The 17763-nt window shown below is 47.7% G+C and overlaps 1 protein-coding gene across 3 annotated transcripts in view; it reads right to left on the reverse strand.

The window, feature by feature from the left end:
- Positions 1-452: 452 nt before the first annotated feature.
- NSMCE2 (NSE2 (MMS21) homolog, SMC5-SMC6 complex SUMO ligase) overlaps positions 453-17763 on the reverse strand; it is a 211331-nt gene continuing 194020 nt past the window's right edge. For all 3 annotated transcript variants that reach the window (XM_081874787.1, XM_081874786.1, XM_081874785.1), the window contains exons 5-7: positions 10383-10486; positions 9068-9174; positions 453-859 (exon numbers count right to left, since the gene is read on the reverse strand). In XM_081874787.1, coding sequence (XP_081730913.1) covers positions 745-859; positions 9068-9174; positions 10383-10486 — 326 coding nt within the window. In that variant the 3' untranslated portion in view covers positions 453-744. The remainder of the gene's footprint in view (positions 860-9067; positions 9175-10382; positions 10487-17763) is intronic.

Genomic DNA, 17763 nt, shown 5'->3' on the forward strand with positions numbered 1-17763 from the left:
AGATAGGAAAACAAGAGTTGTTCCATTGTCTGAAGAGGTCACTTTCCAGGTCACATGGAGAAGCTGTTTTCAATGGGGCTGTATTGAGGCAGAACCGGGTGTTGAAATTTTGTGCCCCTAACAATTCTGCCCCCGCGGCAACGCTACACCACTGGTTACACATATATACAGTTGCATGTGAATCAATTGTAAGTAGGGGGAGGCCTGTATTAATTTCTCCACATTTACATCCTGTCTTTCTTCCCTCACAGAGCCCAAGTGTGGTTCCCAGGTGGTCTCCCATCCAGGCTCTGATCAGACTCAGGCCTGCTTAGCTTTGACACAGAGTTAGCCTTGCATGCCTTCAGACCAGCCTGTTATGGAACTGTAGCGTTAGCCAAGCGTAGGCCTTTCCTTAAAAAGATTTACGGCGTGCTTTGCAACGTGAACTCTTTTACTTAGCAGACTCTGGCAATGAGAAAAATACGTTTTTATTTACAGAAAGCAAGACGTCAACTGCTGGGTGACATTTTTAAAAAGGAATTAAAAACAGGTTGGGTGGCAGCATTTTACGCCTGGCACTCTCGAAGGAGCAAGGAAAATGCTTTCGGCGACAGGTCAGACCTTCAACTTTGCCTGCAATTGGAATACTTGAAATAACAACCGGTTACACAACCACCTGGCAATCAGCAACTTATCTCAGGCGACCTCTTCTAACATCACATTTTCTTTGTCGTAACAGCCGCCGGGAGTGCCAGCTGACTTCTACTGTGTTGACCGGCTCTGTTTACTCTGACTGTCGATTGCTCTCTTAACGGCTTCATCCGGCACCAGGTCTGATCTCCTGACGGTGAGGTTACTGCAGCCAACCTTGGGGCAGCTGTAAAAAGACAGGGAGAGAAAGTGACCCCAGTAAAATCAGCAGAACGGAATTTCTCACTTTGGTTTACCTTCAGGTCCAGCGGTGGTTTCCACTGGCTACCTACAAGGAATGGGCAATCAAATACAGTGGTACCTCAGGTTAAGTACTTAATTTGTTCCGGAGGTCCGTACTTAACCTGAAACTGTTCTTAACCTGAAGCACCACTTTAGCTAATGGGGCCTCCTGCTGCCGCCGCGCCGCCAGAGCACGATTTCTGTTCTCATCCTGAAGCAAAGTTCTTAACCTGAAGCACTATTTCTGGGTTAGCGGAGTGTGTAACCTGAAGCGTATATAACCCAAGGTACCACTGTACATAGGGAAGAAGACTGTTTCTGTCCACATTCCCACAGCATTCACCCCAATAGCAAAACACCATTTTCAAATCATAAAGACTCTGAAACTGACATGCTACCTCTATGTAGCAGATCCAGTGTACTGAATTGTGGTTCAGGATTACAGTGGTACCTTGGGTTACAGACGCTTCAGGTTACAGACTCCGCCAACCCAGAAATAGTACCTCAGGTTAAGAACTTTGCTTCAGGATGAGAACAGAAATCATGTGGCGGCAGCGGGAGGCCCCATTAGCTAAAGTGGTACCTCAGGTTAAGAACAGTTTCAGGTTAAGAACAGACCTCCAGAACGAATTAAGTTCTTAACCCGGGGTACCACTGTACTGGAATTTTTCAATGTCTACAATCAACACAGAAGAGAAGAACGTGATAACAGCGAATAATAAGCTGTTTTTATCCTGACAGCCTTCTGTTTTGCCTAGTTTTCCTCCTCTGCTATGCCGACTTTTTGTAGTGTGATTTGAAAACGTGTTAAAATGTGTTGCCTTTCCTAGGTTCTGTTAGGACTCTTATTTTTCTGAGATCAGCCAGATCAGCAAGGTGCAATGCGATGTTGATCTCCTTCCTTGCTGGGTAGCAGTAATATGTTTTGGGGAGACACATGATGAGGAATGCAATTATCCTGAGCAGGTGGGAATAGATGCCCCCGGGGAGGGTGAATGCGCTGAGATATATGAACGTTTCTGCTTGTAGATCAGTCTTAAGTGGAACACAATTTGCCCGTGGTAGTAATAATAGGTAATAGCATTGCAGACTGTAATCTCTGCATATTGTTTTAGGCCTTCAAAGAACTTTACAAACGGCAACTTCTATATTCTCACCCTGCTGATGAATCTGAAGAGACAGGGCGGACAGATAAGAGAAGCAGTTTGCCTTGGGCCGCACTGAGAAACTGCAGCGAAGCAAATGTCATGGGAAATAATCAATTCTCGCCAAAACCTCAAACTCTGGCACTTGACACCAACAATATGTTTTTTTGGTCCATGCAAACGGCATTCAAGCATGGAGTTTGGTCCTTCCCCTTATTATTCTTCACCAGTTGCTTTTAAGAAAAGAAAAAAAATCCAAATTTTGAAGTAGAATTATGCAAAGTTAACAGGGTGCTCTCTACCTGTGGGCTCAAGAGTATTTGTTTTATGAATATGCAAAAGGCTCAGAACTATATTGAAACTAGAGGGAAAACTGCTTTTGCAAAATAGACACTGTGGAAGGGGGTAAGTGAGAGTTGTGGGGGCTTACTTCGACATAGGAGCAAGCCTTTCGTTTTGTGGAAAACACAAAGAAAACTACCTGACCCATCATGCCTAACCTGAAATGATGCTCAGAGTGTCATTTGGGATTTGGGTGCCTCGTGAAGATGTTCTTATCCCAACAGGCCTTCCCAGAAGGCAATTCCTGGCCTAGTCGCTGTTGATTTTGTAACAGCATAAAGGTATTTTAAATAAGTATGTATATGAATATCAATGTACTGCATCGTGGTTTTTATTTTTGCATATAGCTTCGAGGTTCTTCGTGAATATAAACTGATAAAGGGATTTTAATAATAATAATAACAGCAGCAGCAGCAGCAGCACAGTGGTACCTCAGGTTAAGAACTTAATTCATTCTGGAGGTCCGTCCTTAACCTGAAACTGTTCTTAACCTGAGGTACCACTTTAGCTAATGGGGCCTCCAGCTGCCACGCGATTTCTGTTCTCATCCTGAAGCAAAGTTCTTAACCTGAGGTACTATTTCTGGGTTAGCGGAGTCTGTAACCTGGTCTGTAACCCGAGGTACCACTGTAATTTATTGCAAAGGAGAAGCTGTATGGGGTCTTTCACAAGAACATAAGAAAAGCCTGCGAGGTCACGTCAATGGCACATCTAGTCCAATATCCTCTTTCCACAGTGCCTGGTCAGATAATCATGTGAAACCCACAGAGAAGCATCTGAGCTCAACAGCACTCCTCCGGACAGTGAAGACAGCACATAGTCACTGTGGCCATCTTTCTTCTGTCTGTCCTGAATCTTCCAACCACAGACCCTCCAAGTGTCCCTATTTTCCAGGGACATCCCTGATTTAGAGAAGCCGTCACCGTTTCTGATTTGACCCCCTGAATGTCCCGCTTTTCCTTAGGGTGCTGCTATTTTCCTTGGAGAATTGTTGGAAGGTATGGAGTTATGCGACGCCCTCCCCCCGAGCCAAGGAGATTCGTAACTATACAACCTTTAGGAGACATCTCAAGGCAGCCCTGTATAGGGAAGGTTTTTTTTAAAAAAATGTTTTTTTCTGTTTTTATATATGTTGGAAGCTGCCCAGAGTGGCTGGGGCAACCCAGTCAGGTGGGTGGGGTAATAATAAATAATAAATAATAAATAATAAATAATAAATAATAAATAATAAATAATAAATAATAAATAATAAATAATAAATAATAAATAATAAATAATAAATAATAAATAATAAATAATAAATATAATGGAATAGCACGTCCCCATTTTCCTTGGAGAAATGTTGGAAGTTATGCACCCATCCCACTAACCAGGGAACTCAGGAAATCGAAGTTCTGTGAGGGAAATAGGCCTTTCTTAACAACTCTCACTAGCTCCCCAATGCTCCCCAAGAATTCTTTGTGGGAAGCCACAAAGTGTCTGAAGTCATTTAATAGCGCTTTATTTGGATGGTGCAAATGTGGACTTCAAGGGGGTTTTTTTTGGGGGGGGTTGCGGATTGTACATTTCACACATGAACCTCTTCCCACAGTCAGGAGTTGAACATCCCCCCCCCCCCCCGTGTCTTACAACATACAAAAAATTGCTCAATATGTACTGGAAACGGTTGTCAAAGACTCTACAAGGCACAACAACTTGACAACCATTGTTACTGTGTGTGTCGCAACCCAAATTGTTTGAGGCCCCAAACTCTACCGACCGGGGAGCCCCAATCCAAAGCCCTTTTTATTTTTATTTTTGAGGTCCTACTTATCACCCAATGAACCCATTCTGCCTGGGAAGAAGGCACCTTGCCCCAGACTCAGCATTTGGAGCCGAGAGTCAGCAGTCATTACTTCTGCGCTGTGTCTCCTCGCTAGTTGCCTTTGCCTTGGGCGAACCACGGAGTCTCACCGTTTGGGGTTTGTTTCTCCCAGTCTACAAAGTGGTTAGGGCAATTATGATCTATTTGGCACATGTTTTTGCCTGGATTAATTAATTCTGGTGAAGCGCCTAGGAAGCCTCAAGTCAAAAAGCAAATCTGCGCGACACAGGAATGCCGATGTTACTTGAGCACAGAGATTATTCTCAGCCGTTCGGAGGAGGAAGAAGCTAGGGTGGGGTCATTTAAGGAAGGAGGGAGGGATTTGTGGAAGTGGGATTTTGTTCTTATTTATTTATGGATGCCCATAAGGCCAATTGTACTTTTAAGGTGGCTTAAAATGTAAAAGTACAATACAGTGTTTTTTTTTTTAAAAAAAGACAAGCACCCTTAATAATAATAAAAAAGCCAGATAAAATTAAATACAGTGGTACCTCAGGTTACATACGCTTCAGGTTACAGACTCCGTTAACCCAGAAATACTGCTTCAGGTTAAGAACTTTGCTTCAGGATGAGAACATAAATCGTGTGGCGGCGGTGCGGCGGCAGCAGGAGGCCCCATTAGCTAAAGTGGTGCTTCAGGTTAAGAACAGTTTCAGGTTAAGAACGGACCTCCGGAATAAATTAAGTACTTAACCTGAGGTACCACTGTACATAGGGAAGAAGACTGTTTCTGTCCACATTCCCACAGCATTAACCTCAATAGCAAAACACAATTTTCACTGTAAACTCAGGCAGCCCCAAATCAAAACAACTCAAATACTGGTTCATGCTAAAAGGCAAAACACCATCTCAAGCAAAGGCCAATGACAATAGGGTTTTATTTGTTTGTTTGTTTGTTTTAGCTTCCACAAATCCCTGCACTGGTGAGGTTCAATGAAACCCTTCTAGCAATGGCAGCCAATGTGGTGCAGTGGTTAGAGCATTGGACTAAGCCCTGGGAGACGTGGGTTCAAATCCCCATTCAGCCACAAAGCTGACTGGGCTTCCCTGGGCCAGTCACAGCCTTTCTGCCTAACGTACCTTACAGGGTTCTTATGGTGTTGAGCTGGGGAGGTGGAAAAACCCTGAGCTCCTTGCAGGAAAGGTGGAATACAACTGATAAGCAAATAAATTCCAGAGGCGTGGGGGCTACCACCGAGAAGGTCTCCTCCCTTGTGCCTGCCATCCTGGTTACTTTCAGAAACAAGCACGGGAGGAGGGCCTCCATTGGTGGTCTTAACAGGCAGGATGTGTGGCAACTAATGGGAGAGGTGTTCCTTCAGATATCTTGCTCCGCATGAGGGCTTCATACATGGAAGTGAGCATCTTATATTGAACTCAGTCAACAGGCAGCCTGTGGGGTTACTTTTAGGAGTGCCATGGCATGATGGTGATGATGATGATGATGATGATGATGATGATGATGATAATGATGATGATGATAATAATAATAATAATAATAATAATTTTTTATTTATATCCCGCCCTTCCCGGTTCAGAAAAATGGGCTCAGGGCGGCTAAATTTTTTTAAAAACACTTAATTGATGCAACAACAACAACAACAACAACAACAAAATACAGTATAAAACGTGAATAACAATAAATTCAGAATTAAAAAATCAATTTAGGGGGGAAATCCACATTAGACGATCACCAGGGCTAGCTGGCTAAATTAGCCCTATTTGGGCCTGTCTAGCTCCACCACCCGGGAGACGGGTGGCGCTGTGGGTTAAACCACAGAGACTAGGACTTGCCGATCAGAAGGTCAGCAGTTCGAATCCCCACAACGGGGTGAGTTCCCGTTGCTCCGTCCCTGCTCCTGCCCACCTAGCAGTTCGAAAGCATGTCAAAGGGCAAGTAGATACAATGGTGCCTCGCAAGACGAAATTAATTCGTTCCGCGAGTTGTTTCGTCTTGCGATTTTTTCGTCTTGCGGAGCGCGGATTCCCTGGGTATTAACGGTTGTAAGAAAAAGGAAACAAACTCGCAAGATGTTTTCGTCTTGCGAAGCAAGCCCATAGGGAAAATCGTCTTGCGAAGCAACTCAAAAAACGAAAAACCCTTTCGTCTTGCGCGTTTTTCGTCTTACGAGGCATTCGTCTTGCGAGGTACCACTGTAAATAGGTACCGCTCCGGTGGGAAGGTAAACGGCATTTCCATGTGCTGCTCTGGTTCACCAGAAGCGGCTTAGTCATGCTGGCCAAATGACCCGGAAGCTGTACACCGGCTCCCTCGGCCAATAAAGTGAGATGAGCGCCGCAATCCCAGAGTCGGTCATGACTGGACCTAATGGTCAGGGGTCCCTTTACCTTTAGCTTCGCCACCCAGCAACTTGATGGTTGTGCTTTGTGCGAGATGAAGCCTCTGGACCGTTTCTATGGGCAGCCCCACATAGAGAACACTGCCATAGTCCCATCACAGTGTCTCAAACCAATCCATACCACGCAACAGAATGAGGTGGTAGAGTTTTGGAGTGATAAAACAGAGCAGGTGAGAGATACTGACTTTGATCCTGAGATCCGTAAGATGGAAAATGCTCAGTCCCCCACCTCCAATCCTTAAAAAATCCTCTCTGGAGGATCAGGAGATTCTCTGGGTCTGTGGGGTTGGGATGGGGTGTGGGGCTACTGGGGTGCCCAAAATTGAGCAGAGGTACCTTTCTGTGGACATCCTTGGATCACAGGATCTAAGCCACCATTAGATCCATCACAGAATCTAAGCCACCATTTTTCAACACCCTGCATAATGAATTCTTGCATAACAAAGTACGTTGGGCTACAACATTTCTGCCTGATGTGCGAGCTTTTTGCTTGCAAGGGAGCTTTCAGGTTTAGTTTGTTCTACCCAAGGGAACACTTGAAATGTATGAAGAATACATGTAATAGATGTGCGCGGCCAGAAACTGTGTTTAAAGAAGTGGTGGAACTACTTCAGAAGCTGCCAAAAAGAAGAGCCTGGACATTTCAGCCCGTGCCAGAAAACAAGTCAGAACACAGCACCTCGTAACTGTGCAGTGCTGATGTTACATTTGCATCCTCACTTTAATATTGCACTAGGTGTTAATTACACCTTGAGATATAAATTACACTTTGCATCAGCTGCCACGGGTGGACAGGTATAGGGCGGAATGGGACAATATTCTGCTCAACTACTCCCTTCCTTTAACCCATTTACATGGGAGCAAGGCTCATCAATGTGACTTACTTCTGAGAAGGCATCTGTAGGACTGCCCTGTCGGCTGCTTTCGAGGTGAGGGCACCCAAAACTTGGGATTTAAAAATGTAGTCAGATCAAGGGCATGATGGTGGCTGCACGCCCCTGGAGCTGATCCTCTTGTTTTGTTTTGCTCATGCTGATACTTCAAATAATCCCCTACTTCCTCCTGGCACTTCCTGAACATTGTCATGTGCTGCAGAAATGCTGGTTTTTCTACGATACACAACGCCTGTCTGCTGTGCATCATCTAGAAAACTTATGGATGTGGCCTCGACTCTCCGGCCAACAAGGTACACCTCTCTAGGTAAAGGTAAAGGGACCCCTGACCATTAGGTCCAGTCGTGACCAACTCTGGGGTTGCGGCGCTCATCTCGCTTTATTGGCCAAGGGAGCCGGCGTGCAGCTTCCGGGTCATGTGGCCAGCATGACTAAGCCACTTTTGGCGAACCAGAGCAGCGCACAGAAACACAGTTTACCTTCCCACCGGAGCGGTACCTATTTATTTACTTGCACTTTGACGCGCTTTCGAACTGCTAGGTTGGCAGGAACAGGGACCGAGCAAGGGGAGCTCACCCCATCGCGGGGATTCGAACCACCAACCTTCTGATCGGCAAGTCCTAGGCTCTGTGGTTTAACCCACAGCGCCACCCGCGTCCCACCTCTCTAGGAATAGTTTAATGAAGAGTAGACTAGAATGGCCCTCAGGACTCTCTGTCCAAGCTCTCAGGACCTTCTCCAGGCACCACACCTCTTTTAAAGTTTTTGCAATCTGGAAAGCAGGGCTTTTCTTTAGCTGGAGTGCACCGGAGCTGCGCTCCAGCACCCCTCAGGTGGGCAGCAGCACCTGACTAGCAAAGTCCCGCTGTGCCTTCGCCTGACAAGGAGACCATCCCCAAAGCGAATATCCTCTACAAGCACCAAAGAGGAACTCCTCATGTGTGAAAGCTGCCCTGTTCCTCCTTCTTGTGCGCACCAGCCGGAGAGGCAGGGCGGGTAACACACAAATGGGACAGGACGGCATTATGAGTGGACGCATGAAACCGACATGGAAAAAGAAGCGCTCGCTCACCCCAACGCAAGCCCGAAAACTCCGGACACAGCATGCAAAGTGAATTGATGTGAATGAGCATAATTTGCAGCAGCTCTGAAGCCACCCTCATTCTCCTGATTGCAAATTGCTTTTAAAATGTTTCAGCATTGCGTTTTACCCTGGAAGTAAGGAAGGGTTGGCAAAATCCAAGAAGCAACAACAGCGGCCCCAATTTTCACAGAAAGCACTGCCATGATTGCGTGAATTGCCTCCAAGTGTACAAAAATGTGGGCTGTGGTTTTTTTGGTGTATTCTGTTGGAAGCCACCAAAAGTGGCTGGGGTACAAAAAATAACTACTACTACTACTACTACTAATTCTAGTGATAACTTGCTCTGACTTTTTTTCTCAGGGTGAAGAAGCAACCTCCTTTACTTATTTATTAAAAGAACCTCCTTTTTGGTTTTGTTTTGGAGCTTAGCAAAATTCCCTTCCCCTTTGGTCTTGGTTGCTTACCAGGCATTCTTGCCACGATGTTCCTTGCGTCGGATCAGGTCCAGGATGGCTTCTTCTTCGTAGAAGTGCCCACAGACTTTATTCTTGACAGGTTTCTTCATTTCTACCTGCAATAATTAATCCACCTGTGGTTAACAAAGATCTTGATGTGGTTAGCCATGTTCTTAATTGAGCTCCATTGCCATGGAAGATATCTGCTGAGTACCATTTAATAGTCTTGTCCTATTTTTGGATACATTTATTTCATTTGAAACATCTCAAGCCCTATAAAGATACCCACTAGGAACAAAAGCTCCACTTGGAAAGCTTGCTGAAAGAGGAAAAAAAACCAAGAGTAAAAGTAAAAATAGCCAACATAACTTAAAAAGTAAATATAGGAAAAATAAGGCACAGGCAAACTCAGCCCTCCAGATGTTTTGGGACTACAATTCCCATCAACCCTGACCACTGGTCCTGTTAGCTAGGGATCATGGGAATTGTAGTCCCAAAACATCTGGATGGCCGAGTTTGCCTATGCCTGTTCTATTGCTCTCTCTCTCTCTCTCTCTGTGTGTGTGTGTGTTTGTGTGTGTCTACTGTACTGTGTTTGTGTGTGTTCAATGCAGTAGCACCTCCCTCCTGACCTTGGTGTTGCTGCAGCTCAGCCAGATGGCACGAGGCAGGGTGGTGACGTCCAGGCTGCATGAATGCCCTAGCAAGAGTGCTGGATTGACTCCACCAAGGTGCCCACAAAGCCCCAGCCATGCCGCCACCTTGCCACAGCCCAGCCTGGTTCAGGTGAGCATCAGTGATGCTGGCGTAGTGAGGGGAGTCCTGTGGTTCTGCCTTAATGCCTTGACTGCTATGGATAACACAAGCTGCGACCCTCAGAAGCTTAAGGCCAGGTAGATGAATAGAACAGGAGGAAGACAGAGACTGCAGAGTCAAAGTCAACAGCAGAAGACAAGGAGGGGAAGATGAGAGAAGGAAATAGGAGAAAGGGGTGAATTAGCATTAACACATTTACATTCTAATTTCCTTCTACTTCCCTCTAGGGCTTCCCAAACTAGGGTCTCCAGCTATTTTTGGACTACAACTCCCATCGTCCCAACTAGCAGGGATCAGGGATGATGGGAATTGTAGTCCAAAAACAGCTGGAGACCTAAGTTTGGGAAACCCTGCTCTGGTGTGACAGTCCAGGCTTTGCCCAAAGCATTTAACCGGAACATAGGCAACTGACACATCCATCTACAACAAAAAATTGATGTCGTGAGCAGAGGTGAAGTGGTAACTAATGAAGCCACCATGAATGTTCCCCATCAGGTATGTTGCCTACCTGTGTGATGGGGCACACAAAGTTCATCTGACTTTGCGTCACTGCAAGGTCCTCATCAACCTGTTCAAGCTGCGAGCTCTTTTCCCCATCTGACTGGACACCGACTGCAACATAAACGAGAGGGTGGAAGACCAGTCAGTTACAGACATGGCTGCCATCGTGACATTCAGATCTTTGGACTGCGCCACCCCCTGTGGAGGTCTACCTTGCGACAACCTGGAGGAGGGCCTTTTCCACTGAAACATTATTATTACCAGTTCATAAGCCACTTAACAGCCCGAGGCAATCAAAGAGATGTGCAACAGCAAGAGAAAAATGGCATAAAGTACAAAAAAATGCAATTATTAAATTTACTTCCAACAGCGACAACAAGACCATTCCTCTATAACCAGGCCTTGGGCTGATGAAACAATCTAAGGCCTTTTAAATAAGTTTGTGGTGGGGCTATAGGTGTGTGTTATTATGTATTTTGTGTTCTCATTTTGTCTTTTCATGCTGTAAACCACCTTGTGATTTTCAGATGATGGGAGGTGTAATGGTTATGGGTGGGTTACTCGTGTGTAAATTGCCTCCACTTCAGTTAGATCGTTTGCTCAACCATGTTTAGGGTTAGAGCTCACCCTCCGTGACCTGTTAGTCACTTGCAGAATCCGTCAGTGGGCGTTTCTTGAATCTCTTCCAGCATAAAAGCTGTTTGACCCGCCTATGTCTCCGCCTATGTTCCCTGCGCGGAACGCGTCTGCGCAAGTAAGGGGACGGCAAGGGCATGCCAGCGCTCTCTCCGCTGGTCTCGGTTGAAGGGTCTTGGAGCTGCCGCTTTGCCGGTGAGTCTTGGGGAGGACCGCTCCCCCTGCAAGCCCATTCTCCACCTTGGGCCTGGGGACGGGCCCCAGACTCCACCTCAGCATATAAGGCTCCAAGGAGGCTTCGGGACATTGCTGCTGCCGCTTTGCCAGTGAGTCTTGGGGAGGACCGCTCCCCCATTCTCCACCTTGGGCCTGGGGGCGGGCCCCAGACTCCACCTCAGCATATAAGGCTCCAAGGAGGCCTCGGGACATTGCTGCTGCCGCTTTGCCGTGCGTTTGTGGGGAGGGCTCTTCCCCCTGCAAGCCCACTCTCCACCAGGCCAGGGGACGGGGCCCACACTCACCACTGCCACAACTTTAAGGACACTGGTGCTGCTGCAGCAACTGTTTAAAATGTTTTTATATGTTTTAAAGCGTTTTATTTTTACTTTGTTGTACCACCATAAATGGTGGTTTTTATCCATGTATTTTTATTTTGTTTTGGTTTATTTTGGGTTGGGGTGGGGTGGTTGGTGAGTGGGGTGGGGATTGGTTCTGTTTTGGTGTAATTGTTTTTTGTTTGCTTGCTTTTATATTCTGTAAATGGAGGTGAGTATGAGGCTTGGGATTCCTACTGTGGAGGGGCGAGGGAGGTATGGCGGTGGGGGCAGATGTCATAGGCGAAAGGGATCGAGATACGGATATGCTCGTACCCCTTCCAATCTGCGCCCCATCCCGAGAGACGAGGGTAGGGTGAGCAAGGATTACTCACCTCTGTCACTGGTGTTGTGCAATGCCAGGTCTATAGGCAACAAAACCGCCACCCTGCGAGATTTCATCACCTCGCAGGGGGTTGACCTGGCATGTGTGACTGAGACCTGGGTGTGCGAAGGGGATACTGTTACCTTACGAGAGATGGCGCCCCCGGGTTTCTCCGTCCTCCACCAGTCGCGGACTGTGGGCCGGGGGGGGGGGAGGGGTGGCATTATTAATCCGGGAAGATTGTTCTTTCAGGGCTCTACCATTGCCATCGATCCCCGGCATTGAATGTGTTGGCCTAGTGTGGGGCTCCGAGGTGAGCTTGGCTGTCTGGCTGGTGTACCGGCCACCTAGCGCACCAGCAGCCACCCTGTCAGGCCTGCTGGAGGCGGTGGCCGGCTGGGCCTTGGAGTTCCCTAACCTATTGGTATTGGGGGACTTCAACATCCATGCTGATGCCACTCCCTCCTCACAGGCTCTGGACCTGGTGTCTTCCATGGCGACACTAGGGCTCTCCCAGTTTGTTTCGGGCCCCACACATCAAGCAGGCCACACGCTGGATCTGATCTTTGGCGTCAGTATAGATGTGATCATGTTTCCTTCGATGAAGGTGCCATGGTCTGATCACTATGCTCTGAAAGCTAGGATTGACGTTCCACCCCCACCCTGCTTAGGTGGCGAGCCAATTTGGGCTCGCCCGCAGAGGCTGATGGACCCTGATAGATTCCGTCAAGCCTTGCGGGACCTTTCTCCCCCTGGCGACTCATTGACTGAGCTTGTTGAGGCCTGGAATACCCAGCTCCTGGCAGCCATCAATGAGATCGCACCTAAGCGCCCTCTGCGACCCCGCAGAAACCGGGCTCCCTGGTTTACCGAGGAGCTCCGGAAAATGAAGCGGGACTTCAGACGGCTAGAGCGAGTATGGCGGGGTGCCCGTGACGGAGTTTCAAGAACATCTTATAGGGTTTTTATGAAAACCTATGAGATGGCAGTGAAGGCCGCTAAGAAGTCCTACTTCTCGGCCTCCATTGCATCCGCTAGCTCTCGCCCGGCACAATTATTTAGTATAATTCAGTCTTTAACGTCCCTTGAAGGACAGCCAAATTTAAATAACAATTTGACACACAGCTGTGAGGCATTTGCGAGCTTTTTTGCGGAGAAGGTCCTGTTGCTCCGCCATGACCTCCCTGCCAATTTGGATACAATAAAGGAACTGGAGGCCCCTCGACTGTCCTCGGGTTCAGTATTGGACCACTTTGACCGGATATCCCCAGCCGATGTGGACAGACTCCTCCGAGCTGGAAAGCCCACCACTTGTCCTCTCGACCCGTGCCCGTCCTGGCTGATTAGAGCGTGTCCAGACGAGGTGCGGGCCCCCCTGGGGGATATCATCAATCTGTCCCTTGGCACCGGGACATTCCCAGGGGAACTGAAGGAGGCAGTGGTGCGCCCGCTCTTAAAGAAAACATCATTAGATCCCTTAGATCTATCCAATTACCGCCCGGTTTCGAATCTTCCATTCCTGGGTAAGGTGATTGAGAGAGCGGTTGCTGAACAGCTTGGTAGGTTTCTGGATGAAACATCGGCTCTGGATCCATTCCAGTCCGGCTTCCGCGCTGGTCATGGGACCGAGACGGCTCTGGTCGCCCTAACAGATGATCTCCGCAGGCAGCTGGATCGAGGCGGGTCGGGGCTGCTGATTCTTCTAGACCTGTCAGCAGCCTTCGACATGGTCGATCACGAACTCCTGGACCACCGTCTTGCCGAAGTGGGGATCCAGGGCACAGTCCTTCAATGGCTGCGCTCGTTTCTCTCTGGTCGGGGACAGAGGGTGGCGCTTGGGGGGAAATTGTCATCCCGCCACCCCTTGGTGTGTGGTGTGCCCCAGGGTGCAATACTCTCCCCGATGCTTTTTAACATCTTTATGCGCCCCCTCGCCCAGCTTGTCCGGAGTTTTGGGCTGGGCTGCCATCAGTATGCTGATGACACCCAACTCTATCTGTTGATGGACGGCCACCCTGACTCGGCCCCAGACACACTGATCAGATGCTTGGAGGCTGTGGCTGGATGGTTACGTGGGAGCCGGTTGAAGTTAAATCCTTCGAAGACAGAGGTCCTCTGGCTGGGACGGGACGACATGGGACTGAGGGGGCAACTCCCATCTCTTGCGGGGGTGCAATTAGTGCCAGCACCGTCCGTTAAGAGTTTGGGTGTAATCTTCGATACCTCCCTCTCCATGGAGGCGCAGATTGCAGCTATAACAAAGGCGGCATTTTTTCATCTCCGCCAAGCTAAGCAGTTGGCTCCTTACCTCTCTCGCCCTGACCTAGCCACTGTGATCCACGCGACGGTCACCTCCAGACTGGATTATTGTAACTCGCTCTACGTGGGGCTGCCCTTGAGACTGACCCAGAAACTCCAGCGGGTGCAGAATGCCGCAGCAAGACTCCTTACGGGGTCTTCGCTTAGAGATCACATTCATCCGGTGCTATACCAGCTGCACTGGCTCCCGGTGGAGTACAGGATCAGGTTTAAGGTGCTGGTTTTAACCTTCAAAGCCCTATACGGCCTAGGGCCCTCGTACCTACGGGACCGCCTCTCCTGGTATGCCCCACAGAGGAACTTACGGTCTTCAAATAAAAACACCTTGAAGGTCCCAGGCCACAGAGAGGTTAGGCTGGCCTCAACTAGAGCCAGGGCTTTTTCGGCTGCGGCTCCAACCTGGTGGAACGCTCTGTCACAAGAGACAAGGGCCCTGCAGGACTTGACATCTTTCCACAGGGCCTGCAAGACAGAGCTGTTCCGCCTGGCCTTTGGTCAGGGTGCAGCCTGACTCCCTCCTTTGGCAATCTTTACAAAACTTTAGTTTATGGTTGCCATCAATTTTGATTTTAATTAATTTTTATAATGTTTTTATAATGTTGTATTGTTTTAGTGTTGTTAGCCGCCCTGAGCCCGGCTTCGGCTGGGGAGGGCGGGATATAAATAAAATTTATTATTATTATTATTATTACTGACACCGATTCCTCCATCTCCCAATCCTCTCTATTGGTGTCACGCTGAATTCCTTCCCCCCGACTGGTTCCCTCTCCGGCATCGCTCTGGAGCCCTGCCTCCGCCTTTCGCTCTGATGTCAGTTCCCTGACAGGAGGTATATAAATTTCATAAATAAAATGAAAGCCACATCTTGTGGGCATTGCAACTAGTTCCTTTTGGCTCTCAAACCACCCAGAAGCAGCCCTAGTTATCTGTGTCATCTCATTTCCACAATTTCCAGGATAATTTTGCCATCTGAGTAGCTTCCCATAATTTAGTACTAACAGAGCACTGGAGACTTCTGGGATTGTCATGGCTGGCACACACAATTACAAGATGCTTGTGCCTACCAGCACAACGGACATGCCTCACCCTTTAAATCTTGCGATGTAATATTAATGATAACTTATACTACCCGGGTTTCTAAATGGCTGCTCGCCTGTAGCACGCTAAGGATCCCCTCAAGCGACACAGCTGGAAACCTTCTGTAAACTGAAGAAGAGTTGAGTCCCTCTTTCCTTTTTAGTGTACCACAAATGAGAAGTATACGAAAGTAGGCTATTAAAAACAAAGTTGTCTAGCTACTTCCATGGACTTGTTTGCAAAGCTGTACCACGCTAAGGGGGTGGAAGCTTCTAGAAACCGCACACTGATGAATTACTTACTTCTTGCAGCACTAGGGTTGTTCACACACACACACACACACACACAGCCATTCGGGCTTAATTTTGTAATAAAACGAACCAGGTCTACAGAATACAGCGACTTTCCTTCCCCGCTGCAGTTTGGCCAGAGTTATAGAACAGAACTGCACTGTGTATGTGTGTTACGCAACCGCTTTCATTCGGAGACACATCCTTCCTTCTCCTCTGCCAAATAAAATCAATTTCTCTTATTTCCTTACAGTCCTTTATGGTGGCCAATCATCTCCTGGGCAGAACTGAGGCTCAAGACAAATGCTGGCTAACCGACCATATACAGAGACGGCGTTGAAAGGAAGTTAAAAAAAAAAAAAGTTCAATCCTCAAGAATGTTGCAGGAAAGATTTGGGGCTGTGTATCTGTCAGGAAGAAAAAGTGCAGAATGTGCAACTCAATGCAGATGCCAGATTCTGGAGAAATTTGACTCCCATTAAGTAATTTTTTTGTTTTTTTAGAATCCCCTGCCGGTGGGGAAACCTGTTGGGTGGCTTAGGGCAGTCACTCTCTCTCAGCCTTTCCTACCCCACAGGGTTGTTGTGAGGATAAATGGAACCTGGGGGGAACCCTGTGTGCTACCCTGAGTTCCTTGGTGAGAGAAAATTGTACTGAATCAGGGATGGGGAATCTGTGCCCTTCCAAATATTCTTGAGCTAGCCCCAGACACAGAACACTCGCCAAAACACCATTGGCCATGTTGGATACGGCAGAATGGGATTTAATGCCCAACAATATCTAAAGGGTGACAAGTTTAAATAAATACAGGTGGTGACTATTTTAGTCAAGTCCCATTGACGCATGGCCACCAACACGTGGCCCTTTTGGACCCAGAAGAAGGCAGAATAAATGGCAATGTTTGTCTGTCTAAGGCAGAAGTTTTCAACCTTTTAGGGTCCCCTGCTCCCTTGACCAACTTTCTTTCTGTGACTCCTCTATGCGGCTCAGGAGCCATTATGTCACCCCTTGCCTGTAGAGCTGGCAGCCTCTCTGTCCTTTTCATACAACCTCCCTTGTGGAGTGTTCCCCCAGGCTCGTCTTCTTTGGAGTCCTCCGTGCAGATGTTGCCCCATGTCTCTTAGCTGCCCCCCAACCCGTCCCAAAGAGCTACCTCCTCACACTGCCCCACAGGGGCATGGGACTTGTCTGCCCATTCCCAACAGCAAGGGTTGATAGACTGGCCTGGCTGGGCTCCCTCGCCCGCTTGCTTGCTTACTCTCCACCCCCATCGTTCTGCCCGGACACTGAGGTCCAGCGCTGAGGGCCTTCTGGTGGTTCCCTCACTGCGAGAAGCAAAGTTACGGGGGGGGGGGGGAATCATCCCTCTCTTTAATCACACACTACTACAGCAGCCATACAGGTAACAACAGCTTTAGGAGTACAAATGAGGATGTAAAACTCTGTGCAAAACTGCATTAATTATTTTAAGCATCTAAAATTTCAGGAAGTAACACCACCAAAAGCAGAGACAATAAAGACATATGGTCATGAAAGTAATGTACAACCTTTGATTTAGAAAGGTAGTGTTGGGAGAAACATCTGAAGGAGAAAAAAATCTGGTGGCACCTTGACAAATGGTGGCAATAGTGACAAATGCCCTGGAATTTGTGAAGTGATACTGATAGTTGCCAAAGTCTTTTACAGCAGTAACAATTATTTGTCCAGACCATCTTTAGCTCTTAAATACAATGTCCAACTTCCAAAAATCATTGCTGCTTAGGTTAAGAATAATAGATATAAGAATTGACAGTCTCTTTGTGGAGTGTCTCTTTGTGGAACCAGGCAGAGGGCCTTCTTGGTGGTGGTGCCTGCCCTGTGGAACACACTTCCATCAGATGTCAAAGTGATAAACAACTACCTGACATTTAGAAGACATCAGGGAAGTTTTTAATGTGTGACATTTTAATGTATTTTTAACCTTTATTGGAAGCTGCCCAGAGATGGACGGGGTACAAATAATAAATTATTATTATTATTACTCTGAGACCGCCTCGGCTCCCAGCAATCAGGACCCCCTGGCCAGCCCCAGAGGCACCATTCGCCTGGGGGGGGGGGTTGTAGTTGGGGCTGCTGCAACAAACAGCTGTGCAAGCCTTTGGGAGGCAG

Source organism: Podarcis erhardii (genome assembly GCF_964252035.2).
Source record: "Podarcis erhardii genome assembly, chromosome: 8".
Lineage (NCBI taxonomy): Eukaryota > Metazoa > Chordata > Lepidosauria > Squamata > Lacertidae > Podarcis > Podarcis erhardii.